General features: G+C 43.5%; 1 protein-coding gene across 2 annotated transcripts in view; it reads right to left on the bottom strand.

The window, feature by feature from the left end:
- Window positions 1–13,325, bottom strand: part of Not1 (CCR4-NOT transcription complex subunit 1) — a 206,566-nt gene that overhangs the window by 171,826 nt on the left and 21,415 nt on the right. For both annotated transcript variants that reach the window (XM_075877698.1, XM_075877697.1), the window contains exons 6-8: window positions 7,778–7,890; window positions 7,649–7,704; window positions 873–1,098 (exon numbers count right to left, since the gene is read on the bottom strand). In XM_075877698.1, coding sequence (XP_075733813.1) covers window positions 873–1,098; window positions 7,649–7,704; window positions 7,778–7,890 — 395 coding nt within the window. The remainder of the gene's footprint in view (window positions 1–872; window positions 1,099–7,648; window positions 7,705–7,777; window positions 7,891–13,325) is intronic.

Raw genomic sequence — 13,325 nt, forward strand, 5'->3', positions numbered from 1 at the left:
CTAAAAACGGCTTTGTAGCACCCTGGGATATCTATCGAAAAATGACCAAAATGCATTGATTGATTGATATGTGGGGTTTAACATTCCAAAACCACCATACCATTATGAGAGATGCTGTAGTGGAGGGCTCCGCAAATTTCGCCCGTCTGGGGTTCCTTAACGTTCACCAAATCTGAGCACACGGGCCTACAGCATTTTCGATGGAGATTTTTTCCTCCATCGAAAACGCAGCCGCCGCAGCCAGGATTCGATTTCGCGACCTGCAGGTCAGCAGCCGAGTACCCAGCCATTAGACCACCGCGGCGGGGCCGACCACAATGAATACTATGTCCTGGGATTCCTCATGACTCTTCCTCAGGCACCCACATGAACGACCCAGTTCAACCCAGTTAAACCTCAACAACTCTGGAACTTAAAAAACACAGCTTCATGAAACTTTCCTGCAGCGGGCATAGTCAGGCTGATGATTACGTTGACATTCAGATTAATATGATATGTGGGGTTCAACGTCACAAAACCACTATATGATTATGAGGGACGCCGTAGTGGAGGGATCCACGAAATTCGACCCCCTCAGGTTCTTATACATGCACCCAAATCTGAGCACACAGGCCTATAGCATTTTCGCCTCCATTAAAAATGCAGCCGCCGCAGCCAGGATTCGATCCCGCGACCTGCGGGTCAGCAGCCGAGTACATTAGCCACTAGACCACCGCGGCGGGGCTGTTGACATTCAGGACGGAGCTCATTATTTTCTTGACATCAATGCAGGCCCATTAAAAGTCACTGCTGCAGGAAATCATATCACAACTATCAGCTAGTTAGCACCTCTTGAAACCTAAGAGGGACAAAGCACAAGATGTCACACCCACCAGGTCATAAAGTGCCTGAATGAATATGTCAATATTCCAGGTAATATGGCTTGTGTTGGCATCTTTGTCGGCGTTCCAAGGAGACGTCGCTGATGACCCAAGGCCTTGCAGTGGCTCAGAAAGACCCGTGTGAGTGTTGGCCATCATGGACAGCACTCTGGCCACCATGCTTGGCCCAGGGTCTCGAAGACCCACTTGGACCAAGCTCTGACGACATTCTTCCACACTGTACCACAAACGCCAAAAAGCATTAGCGAGTGTTTTTACAACTACAGATAAAGCACACAAAAAGAAAAGTTTACTGACCATAGGAACAGGCTGGGAGTGGGAGAGAAGAAAATGAGGCATAAAATGAGATGAGAAAAAGCTTTCAAATGAGTAAGCATGCAAAACCAAAATACTGAAAACAACTGCATCAGGCAGCACTTTCTATTAGTGTTTTAAAGTAATAGCAAAAAAATCATGTTAAAATTATAACACAAAAAGGCAAATGATACAAAGCCTTTAGCACAAATGCACTGTTTCTCCAATTAAACTTTGAGCTTTACATAGTTTGACAGATGACGTAACAACATATTACTCATTACTCAAATTAACACTTGGCAATGCTTTCGTAGAATATACCGATTTCTTAAGAACATTGCTCTATAAAATTGCTTTCATTTAATCACTGGCATTCAAGCACATCTAAACGGAGAATGCTATGAAGAATGCTTCAACACGCTGTACTACGAAAAAATATGTGTATGGTCCATATCCCACTTTGATTATGCACAACTTTGAACACACCATGCTTATTTAGAGAATGGATATAGTTATGGGCCTACATTTCCTGGGTGGTGGTACAACCATTTAAAGCAGGAGACAGATGTATTTGCTATGGGAAAGCTAGTAAAATTAATAGGCTTTCGTGAATATCTGAGCCCTTTGCATACTTAAATTACAGGAAAGTTTGAAGTATTCAAAATCAACGAATAGTTGCATGATAGCCTGCATGTAGCCCCCCTGTAAGGATGGTTTCGCTGTAATGTAGAAGTGCTATACCATGATTACACTTTTCCGAGAAATATCCACACTGTTGTGAAGCCCCACTATAAGCTTAAATTAACATAGTGTTACCCTCACATCAGTTCATCATTTTGGAAGTTTATATCTTTAAGTGTTTTCGCCATATAATACCGAACAGGCACTGAAGCGCTTTCAAAGTACAAGTGCATCATTGCCTGTATGTTTAAAACGCACGCCTTCTATTGATTGTTTCGATTGCTTGGCATGTGATGCCACGCTTCAGAAATGCTTGCAATTTTTTTCAATGACTCATGTCTCTCGATTGTCCCCCGTCCCCCAAAGTAGAACGCCGGCTTTCATATACGCATTCAAACACCTGTACACAGTACGGCTGATTTTGTTTTTGTCCGTGTGGTTATCACTTTATCACGGCAGTAAAACTCGTGACTGTCTGGTTCCTAATCTCTCAAAGGATGACCACTTGTTACTCTTTCGTTTATATCTTCCCTTGGCACAATTGCATCTGTTCCTTTGCAGCACTAAATTACACGAACAATGCCACCACGATTGAGTTTTCAGTTTTGCAGACTCTGAAAAACTAACTTCATCTTGTTCGGGATAAGGCGAATGAATAATATAGCTTTTTTACTCATTTTACTTTTTAGACGGGCGTAGTTTTTTTCCATGCATTCACTCAAGCAGCTTGTTTGCGCAACACAAATGCGTACAGGTTGCTCTGCTGCTAGCGAGTGATTTTTCCGATGAGGACTATTCCACAAGTGCCAAATCAGATTCTGCACAATGAGAATCCGATTAATTGAATGTTAGTTTATCAGAGAAAGAGTTCAGACTCTGATGATGATGGAGTGGTATCTCGAAAGCGTTAATGAAAAAATAGTATGGATTGCTTATGTTATTCGTGAATAAACCATTTGCATGTAAAAAAAGTATTCTGTCACTTTACAGTCATGCAAAAATATTTCAAACAATTTTTTTCAATAGAACTAGTTGGAAAATTTATTTCAGCAATGTAAAAATTATATTTTTATAGTGAATTGGGTAAAAAATTAACTCTCAGAGGGTTAATAAGCTTGTTATACCAGTTTATATGCTCTAAGTAAAGTACCTTTCAAAACATAACTTATTTGACAGGTTATTAAAGTCGAGCCTGCTTATAACCAATGTGAGCATGACATAATAATCATGCGCTGTATTCCCAAGTTCGTAGTAAATATAACACAGCTTTAAAAAAAAGTTGTAAGTCAAAACAATTTTTTTCTCCAAAAAGTCCATGATAAACGTGTTTCGAAAACAGGAGAAGCGTTAAACATGGTCTAAAGTTTATTTAAAGAGGCAGCGTGCTCTTCGCCGAGGCCCATGGCATAGGCTGCCTGAGGCTATTAATGTAGCCAATTGCTACAAGCACGCTTGTGGCACTGGCTCCAAAGTTTCAACATCTTCGCAGTCCTATTCCTCCAATTCACTCTTGCCATGCACTTCATTCGCAATGCCTTCATTCATGCATGGTTCCGCAGTGTTGGCATCATTATTAACTGTAATGAAATCATCGCAACAGATGTCCTGCATGTCCTTCTATGTCGGAGTCGATGACGCACTGCCACAAATCGCCACTGGAGTGATCCTGTTCGGAAGCTTCAGGCTCGGCATCGCATCCGACATCGACAAAGTCTGCCTCGCAAAAACAGTTTCGCACACATGTAGCCATCACCGCCGACCCCGAAGCCTTCACCATCTTCACAGCTGAATAGACGGACCACCAAAGCGGCAAGTTTATTGTGCGGTCAACAGATATAAGCAAGCACTCCACAACACGGCAGCTATATTAAGCCTTAAACACACAGATTACGCCCAAGCCAAGTGGTCACACTTTCGACGTTTTGTTCAGCGGAAGAAAAAAGTGCAGAATGCCTCCCTTGCGCCATCCTGACCACACACGCACACTAACAAAATACCTGCCAACCTGGCAACAAAGAAATTCGTAAAATTCCTGAGTGGAGAGGGGGGGAGGGGGGCTACAGACTTTTGTTTTAATTTGTATTTGTATCTGTGATAAATATGCCTTTAGCGACAAGCATAATCGCCTTTTCCTGCCATAAGTCAAATTGGCGCGCTGAATTATTTTCCCCTATTTATGCCACCAAAAGAAAAAACAAAACACATCGCTAAAAACAATGGGGGCTCCCAAACGCAAGCGCTAACATTGGCGCTGCGGTCTCATAATGGCTTGGAGTGGCCCAACACACGAGGGTAGGGTTTTCCACTAAGGTGAGGGAAGGGAGCTCAAATGCCCCCGGCCAAAACTTCGCATCATCAAAACAACTAGCAAAATATATTTCTGTCAAAACAACTCGCATATGTCTTCCTGGGACACATGTCAACAAACGGGGCGGAGCAGCTGGCTGCCGCGACAGCGCGTGTCAAAGCTTTGCCTTTGCTCGCTCCTACATTGTTTGGACAGGAACGGCAAAACGCTTCTAGCCCTTGTTACGTCTTTACCGCCTTTCATCGCACCGCTGCGTCAGCCAAGTGCCCTCGGGGCTCGTAGATCGCTATCGCATCACCGCGACCGCGGTTTTGTGCACGGCGGTTCGCAGCAAACGGTATTGCTTTCAATCCACATGCCTTAAAAACTAAGTCTTCTTATGCTATCTATGGTCACGATTGCCGCTGGTTTTTTCCACAGAGTTTGCAGAAAGCAGCGTCGCTTTGACTGTATGGACGTTGGTCGCACGAACACTTTAGGAGTTCTGTCAGTAACGTCGTCGCCATACATGATCATGTCGAACGACCACAGTTTGGTCCACAGCAGTTGTGGCAACAACAACCACATTCACTGTACAAGACAGTGCGTGTGCAGGTCACACCCGAAGCTTCGAGCATGCTGCTCTCAATCTTCGGTACTAAAGTTCATATCACACGCCGCGATTAGAAAAAGTGCTCAGAACATTCAAACTTTGGCCCAACAAACCCATGAATTTGGCTGGGGAATTTCACGAATCCGTATCTGTCGCGGTTTTGCATCACTGAGACTCCACTGTAAGTTTAGACGAACGCCTCTCAAATTCGTTTATAATGCGATGGACTCGCAAAAAGCCTGGAACAGACTGGCCTGCATTTTTGTCGATGCGGCCAGATCTCCGCACACAAATTTCGATTTTGGGGAGATTTTCATGTCAACCCTACACACGAATGACTTCGCAAGTATGTGATAATAACACCAATACATAGTTTCCTCCTGGTGGCGGAATATAGCTCAATGCCGTTTTTGTGGCCTCCGCGACAGGCTACGGCACTGCGCCATAGCGAATTGCGGAGGCCACACTATTTTACAAATTTTGTTTTTATCGGAAATGAAATATTTTTCGAAAATTTCAGGCAAGATTCGTAAAACCGTACACGCAATTGAAATTCGCACATTTTACGGGAAAATCGGAAAAGTTGGCAGGTATGCAACAGCGACATTATGTCCTTTCCCCATGAACAGCCAAGTGAAATGCACATGCGCGACGAAGCCAGCATGCTCTGGGCCCGTTTCTAGTCAGAATACGAAACTTCTGAATTCAAGCCAGCATGGCTGATGTCGCGGAGCAGTGGAGACAGGCAGAGTTGCGAATAAGACAGGAGAGCAGACTTGAGAGATGCGAAGAATTGCGATCGAGTGACGAAAGGAGAGCATACGGCAGGACGGCGACCTTGATAACCAAAACACGCAGAAGGAGGCAGGACGGAAAGGTTTCCGGGTTCACAAAACAAGCAAATCGCTCGTATAAAAACTTGGTAGAGCGGTCTGCACGCGCAGAGGTGAACGAATCGCATAGTGGCGCTGGTGGTCTTGCGTGGCCCCGCCGACTTCGATAATTCATGAATTGTTCCAAGTAAAAGTCGTTTTTATGCTTTCGAACGCGTGCAAAGGGCATGCTGTGAAGTCAGCGAGAACAGGTCCTAAACATGGATCGATTTGCGAATGATCAATGTCAGAGGGGTAGCGTGAGCACGTGCACTGGAACGATACGATATCGATGCTGACAATACACAGACGCTAACGATCGGGTACAGTCGATGGTCAACAATGTTGGTAAATGGTCTGGTCACTCCAGGCTGGCGACACCAACGATAGTGTAACAAAACCAGTGATGAAAAACTGATGGGAGAATAGTTGGCCAACCAGTCTTCGAAAGATCGGTCACAGTATCAAAACACTGGCTTCATCTGGCGATGTGGGGTGCTCAGTGTAGCAGGGGGACAAAGGACGAAGGAGGTGCATAACAAAAACAGTCGGGGAGAGCGACAACTAAAGGGCTGTAGAAGCAGGGCCGACGTTTAACAATAAGAATCTATGGGCTCCACACCGATAGCTTATCGGTGGCCGAAAGTGGCTTTCTGGGAAGTCGCCGGACGCTCAAAGACGTTCTTTGCAAGTGCGATTTTGTGCCATTGAAATAATGAATATTTCCACTCAAGCGAAAGTTCAATTTAAGTGGGGCCATTATATGTGGGCTCAACTGCATTCTCCTGTAAGTCAAATCCTCCTTCTATTCAAAGTTACTTCCACTTATATAAACAAAGAATGGCACTTACACATGCCTTGATCTGTATTGTTTTTTTTTTTTTTTTAAGATATTGCGCAGGGTGGTTGGGGCAGGATAAAAATGCTCATCTTCTCTCATAATTGAGGTTTTCGTACTGTTAAACCTCATGTATGCTAAACCAACTAGCCCAATCAGCCACTTTGTTAAGTCTCCTCATAATATGTGATATACATACTATTTAAAATGCAATCATAAATCACTCAACCACATCACTATCCACATCAAATTAGATTTCAACATAAAATTTACAATTTTCAGAGGCCTAGAAATGACTGAACCATGTTTTATTTTAATGTAAAAATATCAATCCTTGTTTCAGTACTAGCCCATATGAGGCCTTGGGTTTCAGCAACAGTGTGAAAAAAAAAAAAAGAATGAGGCTGAGAAAGTAAGTGAAAAGCACTTGGGGGATGGTAGAGGAACAAAAACAGGGAGTAAGGACAAAATCACAAGAGCATGAAAACTGAACTTCTTATACCACCCAATTCTGACTCATAATACAAGGGCAATCGTAATAATTCTATAATATCAAGGAAATCAAGAAAGTCATAGCAGCTCCCTGAGCCAAGCTGGGATTAGATGAAATAGAATAGTAGCACTCCTCCCCACAACAACAGATACGGCAAGTTTTACAAAATGCCCAAGGGCAGTGTTACTAACAGTCCCCCCCCCCCCTATTCTTTTACAATAAGCAGTAGTCCCAAATTTCTTACATCATGGTTCAAAAAGGGAGCAACTACAGAACTGCACACAGCAACATGCCTCTAACTCTGCCTATGCAGCTTGACCAAAGAACCATGACCATATCATGTAAGATGAAACTGTCGAAGAGCTTAAATCATGAGTGCATGCCATAATGATAGCACTTATATAATTGACATTTGGCCCTTTTAGTACCATGCTTAGAAAAAACTGACTTTTTGGAAAGTTCATTTGCGGTACAGTGACACTATTTCCTTTAATATGGCTATCAGACTAACATTAAACTTAAACTGTCCGTGTTCATGAGTGGCATATTTTGAAAAAGCTTTTTTTATTCTCCAGACTGAACAGCACAAGATCAGTTGGTGAATAAAGTCATTAACAGTAAAGCAAGATACTTTGCAGTGGTGTAAACGTACATGCACACAACAGATGCAAAGAATGTGTATGACTAACCTTGCAGTAAAGCCATAACCCAATTCTTTGATGAGATCAATAGGTGACAATTCCATCTGAAAGAAAAAAAAAAATTTAAGGCACACCTGTGTAACCTGTATTCAACCCAAAAATATGTGAATTCCTTACTGCTTTCGACATGTTTGAGGCTGGTTCAGTCATTCCTTTTACCAGCAGCACATCACATGCTTCACCATACAACAGTGGTGCTAAAACAACTGGCACTCTATCCCGAGGAAAATCTGAAGCATAGAAAGAGTTGAAGGAATTATAAATTAAGTGTTTAGATAATAAGATAATAAGTAGCACAGGGCTGGGCACTATTACCATAGATAGCAATGATTGATTAATTGATATATGGAATTTAACATCCCAAAACCACAATATGATTAAGAGACGCTGTAGTGGAAGACTCCAGAATTTTGACCACCTTGGGTTCTTTAACGTGCACCCAAATCTGAGCACACGGGCCTACACCATTTTCACCTCCATCAAAAATACAGCCGCTGCAGCCGGGATTCAAGCCATGACCTGCGGGTCAGTAGCAGAGTACCTTAGCCACTAAACCACCGCGGCGGGGACTATTGCGATAGTATTTCAGCAATACTTTTGAGTTATTTATATTCCTGTATCAAGATACAGTCTAAAAATGCATTTGTATCACATAGTGAAATACTTTTACAATGTATTTATTTTATTGCTATACTGTGCAGGACACTGGTATTTATTTTTAACCAAAATGATCTGACATGTCTGCAAAGGGTAATGAAAGACTTTTGGTGCACCACCAGTTGGCGACACAGGGAGGGTGCCAAAGGTTTCACTACCCGTTGACCACCCATGCTGAATATCACTACAGAGCAGAACTGCAGAGGCAGCGCTATCTGCCTTGTGAACAAAGTCCCGATCTTTCTAAGTTGGTGCAGCAGCCCCCCCCCTTTTTTTTTTTTTTTTTTTCAAAGAATGCTTGGCAAGTCTTGTGTTGAAATCGCACTGCCGCTATCTAGCAGGCAGCATATCTGAGAGGTTGCTGTCGTTTACCGTGTTTACTCACGAAAAGAACACACTTGCATAATAAACGCACCCCCTAACTTCAGTCTTCAAATTTATTAATTTTTTCTCACGTAATAAACGCACCCCCTGCATTCATCTGCTGCACTCCCACTAACCGACACCTGGCGCCTCCTTACCCGTTGGATCTCTTCCGTTTTTTATAATTATGCCAACCACCCTCAGCCACCTAGGCTCGTTCCCTCCCCTCTTCCTCCAATGCCGCGTGCTGTAATGGTTTTCTTTTTATCTGTGCACAGCACGTCTCCCGTCGTTTTTAGCTCTGCGCCATAGTAGGGTTCATGAACTGTGCGAGTGTAGAGACATCGCAGCTGATAAGCACACAGCGAACGAAAGTCACAAAACTGCCCGCGACAACAGACGGTCGCTTCATGCAAATACGAAACTTTAAGGCCCAACAATGTGCACGCAAACTTCGAGCGACGACAGGATTCGCTGTCATGAAGCGTCATTCATCGCTATCGCATCACAGCTTTCTGGAAAACCAGAAAAGAAAAAATGAAGTCTAGAAAATATCTTGACAATTTCCGCAACATGGTAGCACCCCCAGTTCTTACTTTGTTCTCCGTGTATACAGGAACTTTTCACGTAGAAACAAGGCGGCAGCAGTATTCTGTCGTTAATCTTGTTATCGACAGTTTGTTTTGATGCTTCTGGGGTAGCTTTCTGCAATGCTGGTTACTTGCTACAATGTGAACGGCATTATCACAGTCATCGTGCGAGGTTGCCACGAAATTCACGAAATTGGCAAAGTGCATCGTAGGGTCATAGCGCATGCTTCTGGGCACCCCTCGAGATCACAGCAAATACCACTGTTGCGGTTAAAAAATTGCGAAAAAAAAATTGCCACAAAGCGCTTTTATGGCACCCGCGGGCGGCACGGGGACAACTTGCAGAAGATAGCGCCATCAACTACTGAGGATGAGTTGAGCGCAACAAAGAAGCTGTTTCCAAACAGTGTACACATATCTCAGTAACAAAAGGCTAAGCAACCTTTTTTTTTTTTTCAATTAGTGCAATTTTCACTCATCCTGAAAAAGTTGTCATAAAATTTGCACCGCTTAATAGGCACACACCCAACTTTGGTACAATTTTTTTTAAAAAGTGCATTCATTACATGCGTAAATACAGTAAATGCTTTTATAAGTATAACCCTCACAGCAAAGCAGCTTTTTTGCATAAAATAATTATCTTTGATTTTTACTCGTTTAGTTTGCCTAATGCACAGTTTCAGTTTTTACCCTTGCCTGTGTCAGCTTAAAGTAAAGGGGCCTGTTCAACATCGATAATTGCTAGGCTTTCATGAGCTAAACAAGATAGATGAGGTGCACTGTAGTGTGGGTACCAGAATTATGTCTGCTTGGTGTTCAGCAGTGCGCACATATATCTTAGTTCACGGGTGTTCTTTGTATTTCACCCCTATTGAGGTGCAGCCATCGTGGTCGGGAATCTATCCTGCGCGCTCAGCGTAACGCGCGATACCACACGTGCTATGCTGCCACGGTGGTTCACTTGATCAACGTTTCCGTGCATACCTACCGCGGACATAGTGTACACACGATGCCAGAAAAAAAATTGACGCAGCTACAATTCACTCTGTTTTTGTTTGTAATGTTACTACAGAAGTGGGCAGCGTGGTACCATCGCAGCACGGACTTATCAATGAGGGCATGTCAGCCTGCCCTAGCTTTGACACAAAACACAGCATGCAACCAAAAAAACAGGACAAGAGAGTCGCCATCACGGCACAGCACTGTTCTTTCGAAGCCATATTCATAGGCGCAGTCGACTTTGCAGGACTTCTCTCCATTTTTTAGTGCTTTTTGGGTGAAAGTAGTCTTTGGACAAATTTATTTGTCCAAAGACTAGTCTCACCCTACCGTTTTTAGTGCTTTTTACACGCCGTCTGTTTTTTTAGTACTTTTTAGGTGAGAGTAGTCTTTGGATAAATTTATTTTTCTAGACCACAGAGCAGTACTACTAGCGCAGCAGCTTTTCGGGCAGTTCATTCCAAAATAAAGCACAGCAGCGGTGCGTGCGCATGCTCTCACTGGGGATGCACTGCAGTCGGTCGTGTGGGCGTGAGCGGCTGAGTTGTGTCACGACTCTCTCTCCGCCAGGTGCTCTTTTTCAACGCGCCAGCTATCCAGCCCTGGTGGCAGCGGCAGAGACGGCAACGATTCATTTATTTGTGGGGTTTAACGTCCCAAAACCACCATGTGATTATGAGAGACGCCGTAGTGGAGGGCTCCGGAAATTTCGGCCACCTGGAGTTCTTTAACGTGCGCCCGAATCGGAGCACACGGGCCTACAACATTTCCGCCTCCATCGGAAACGCAGCCGCCGCAGCCGGCATTCGAACCCGCAACCTGCGGGTCAGCAGCCGAGTACCTTAGCCACTAGACCACCGCGACGGGGCAAATGGCCTCTGTAGTTTGATGAATGGCGCGCTGAAGTTCATGAAGCTGTCTTCTTTGCTTGGCATCATCGCTGCTATTCAGAATTTGACCTGAGGGTCAGCAGCCGAGTACCTTAGCCACAGCAGCCGAGTACCTTAGCCACTAGACCACCGCGACGGGGCAAATGGCCCCTGTAGTTTGATGAATGGCGCGCTGAAGTTCATGAAGCTGTCTTCTTTGCTTGGCATCATCGCTGCTATTCAGAATTTGACCTGAGGGTCAGCAGCCGAGTACCTTAGCCACTAAACCACCGCGGCGGGGCGGCGGAGATGGCAAATCCAGCTGAGACTGTCCATATAGCGCAACAATAATAAGAAACTGAAAATATCGAACAGGTAAAAAGGTGCCATATGTCGATTAGCAAAATGAATATAGGTAGGCTTGTGCAAATATACGAATGCTTCGAATATTCAAACGAATAGTATAGTATTTGAATTCGTTTCGATACGAATTTAAATTATCGAATATTTTCGAAGTATTTACAATGAACGAATAGATGTATAGGTCTGTACGTAACTGCCTGTAAAGGTGGTTTCACTGCAACGTAACAGTGCTAAGCCATAAAAGCCCTTGTTCAAGGAAAATCCGCTCTGCCGCGAAGCCCCCCTTCAAATATAAAGGGCCTTGAGCATGGTCAGAAAACGCTTCCGATCGGTAGTCGAGGCTACCAAGAATGCCCAAGGCAAATATTATAGCGCAGCATGTGGCCTGCAAGTCGCAATAAATTCTCAGTCAGCTAAAGATTGCTCTCTTCCCTCGACACATGACACTAAAAACTTAAAAATCACTTGTCACAGCCATTGGCTGGCTTGAGCATGGCGCGCTCAGTCGTTACTGAGGCCACCGCTTGTCCTCGAGTACGTGCGCGATTGCACTGAAAGGCCACGTATTCAAAGAAAAAAAAAGAAAAAATGCTCAAGGTCACTAGGCGCTCGTGATGTTTTTTTCTTTCCCCGTGCCACTTCCACTCTTTCGTCGAAACGAAAAGGGAGAATGCTGCACTTTCATAACTGTATTTGCACAGTATCAGCCCCCCAAAAAGGTATTTCAGTATTTGTATTCATGCAACTGTATTGCGGGATACTTTTTCAGCTTTTAGCAAATTTATCTCCAAAATATCTCGTTATGTCAAAGACAATTGTATCTCAGCATCTGTATTTTAGACTATATACGAATGTATTTCGACATCTGCATTATGGAATACATTTCCGAGAATCTCTACTTAGCACTAATATAACAGCACTTAGCTTATTTTTCTTAAGGAGATCCCAAAGCACACACACACACACAAATAAAAGAGAAAATCATCAAGCCAAAGCCTGGAAGATACGATTACAGTCAACTATGGATTATTTAGACTACCTAAAAATTGGGCAGTCTAAAAAATTATTTCATGCTTTTTAATTTCGGCCAAGTGGTCAAATTGCAGAGGTGGATGCCGGCTTTCGTCTTTTGGAGCAGCTTTGGGAGTAGGAATACGTTTTTTGAGCAGCTTTGAAGCAGTAACAGGAAAGTTTTGGAGCAGCTCTGGAGCACCAAAAGGAGTGTTTTGAAGCATCAAGATTTAGTTTTGGAGCAGATTTCTCGGGTGGCACATCACTGTTAGTTCGAAATTTTGCTTTCTCAAAAACACAAAAAAATTTCAGCGGTTTTTACTAAGCATTCAATGTTGATCAAGTGACCAAGCTTACCCCAAATTGATTTATAATATTAAACCTCACACCATCAAAGTTGAAAGCACAGCAACTCAGACAAAACATAAGTGGCACTCTGGACAGCTACCAGACCTCAGATGAACGAAAAAATTTCATGTTAAAGTGTTGCAATGTTCAAACTGTGATTAAAATACCGCATAAAACATGAACAGCAACTCAAGACAAGAGATGAACTAATATAATAACACTTATCTCCATACTAAACTTATAGGGCTCTATAAAAATAAATGTAGAAAACTTATCTTCCGGTCACTGAACAGCCACAGCCAACATGACAACCGTGAAGAAAAAAAAAAGAACCGTGAAGAAATTAATATTGTGACAGGGCGAGATCTAGGTTTATAGCAGAGCGTCTACAGAGAATCAGCAGCCGAACAAGATGGCTGAGTTGCCTCTCGCGCAAGCGTCTAACGGACAGGCATCTTCGCCCTC

Source organism: Rhipicephalus microplus, chromosome X (assembly GCF_043290135.1).
Source record: "Rhipicephalus microplus isolate Deutch F79 chromosome X, USDA_Rmic, whole genome shotgun sequence".
NCBI lineage: Eukaryota > Metazoa > Arthropoda > Arachnida > Ixodida > Ixodidae > Rhipicephalus > Rhipicephalus microplus.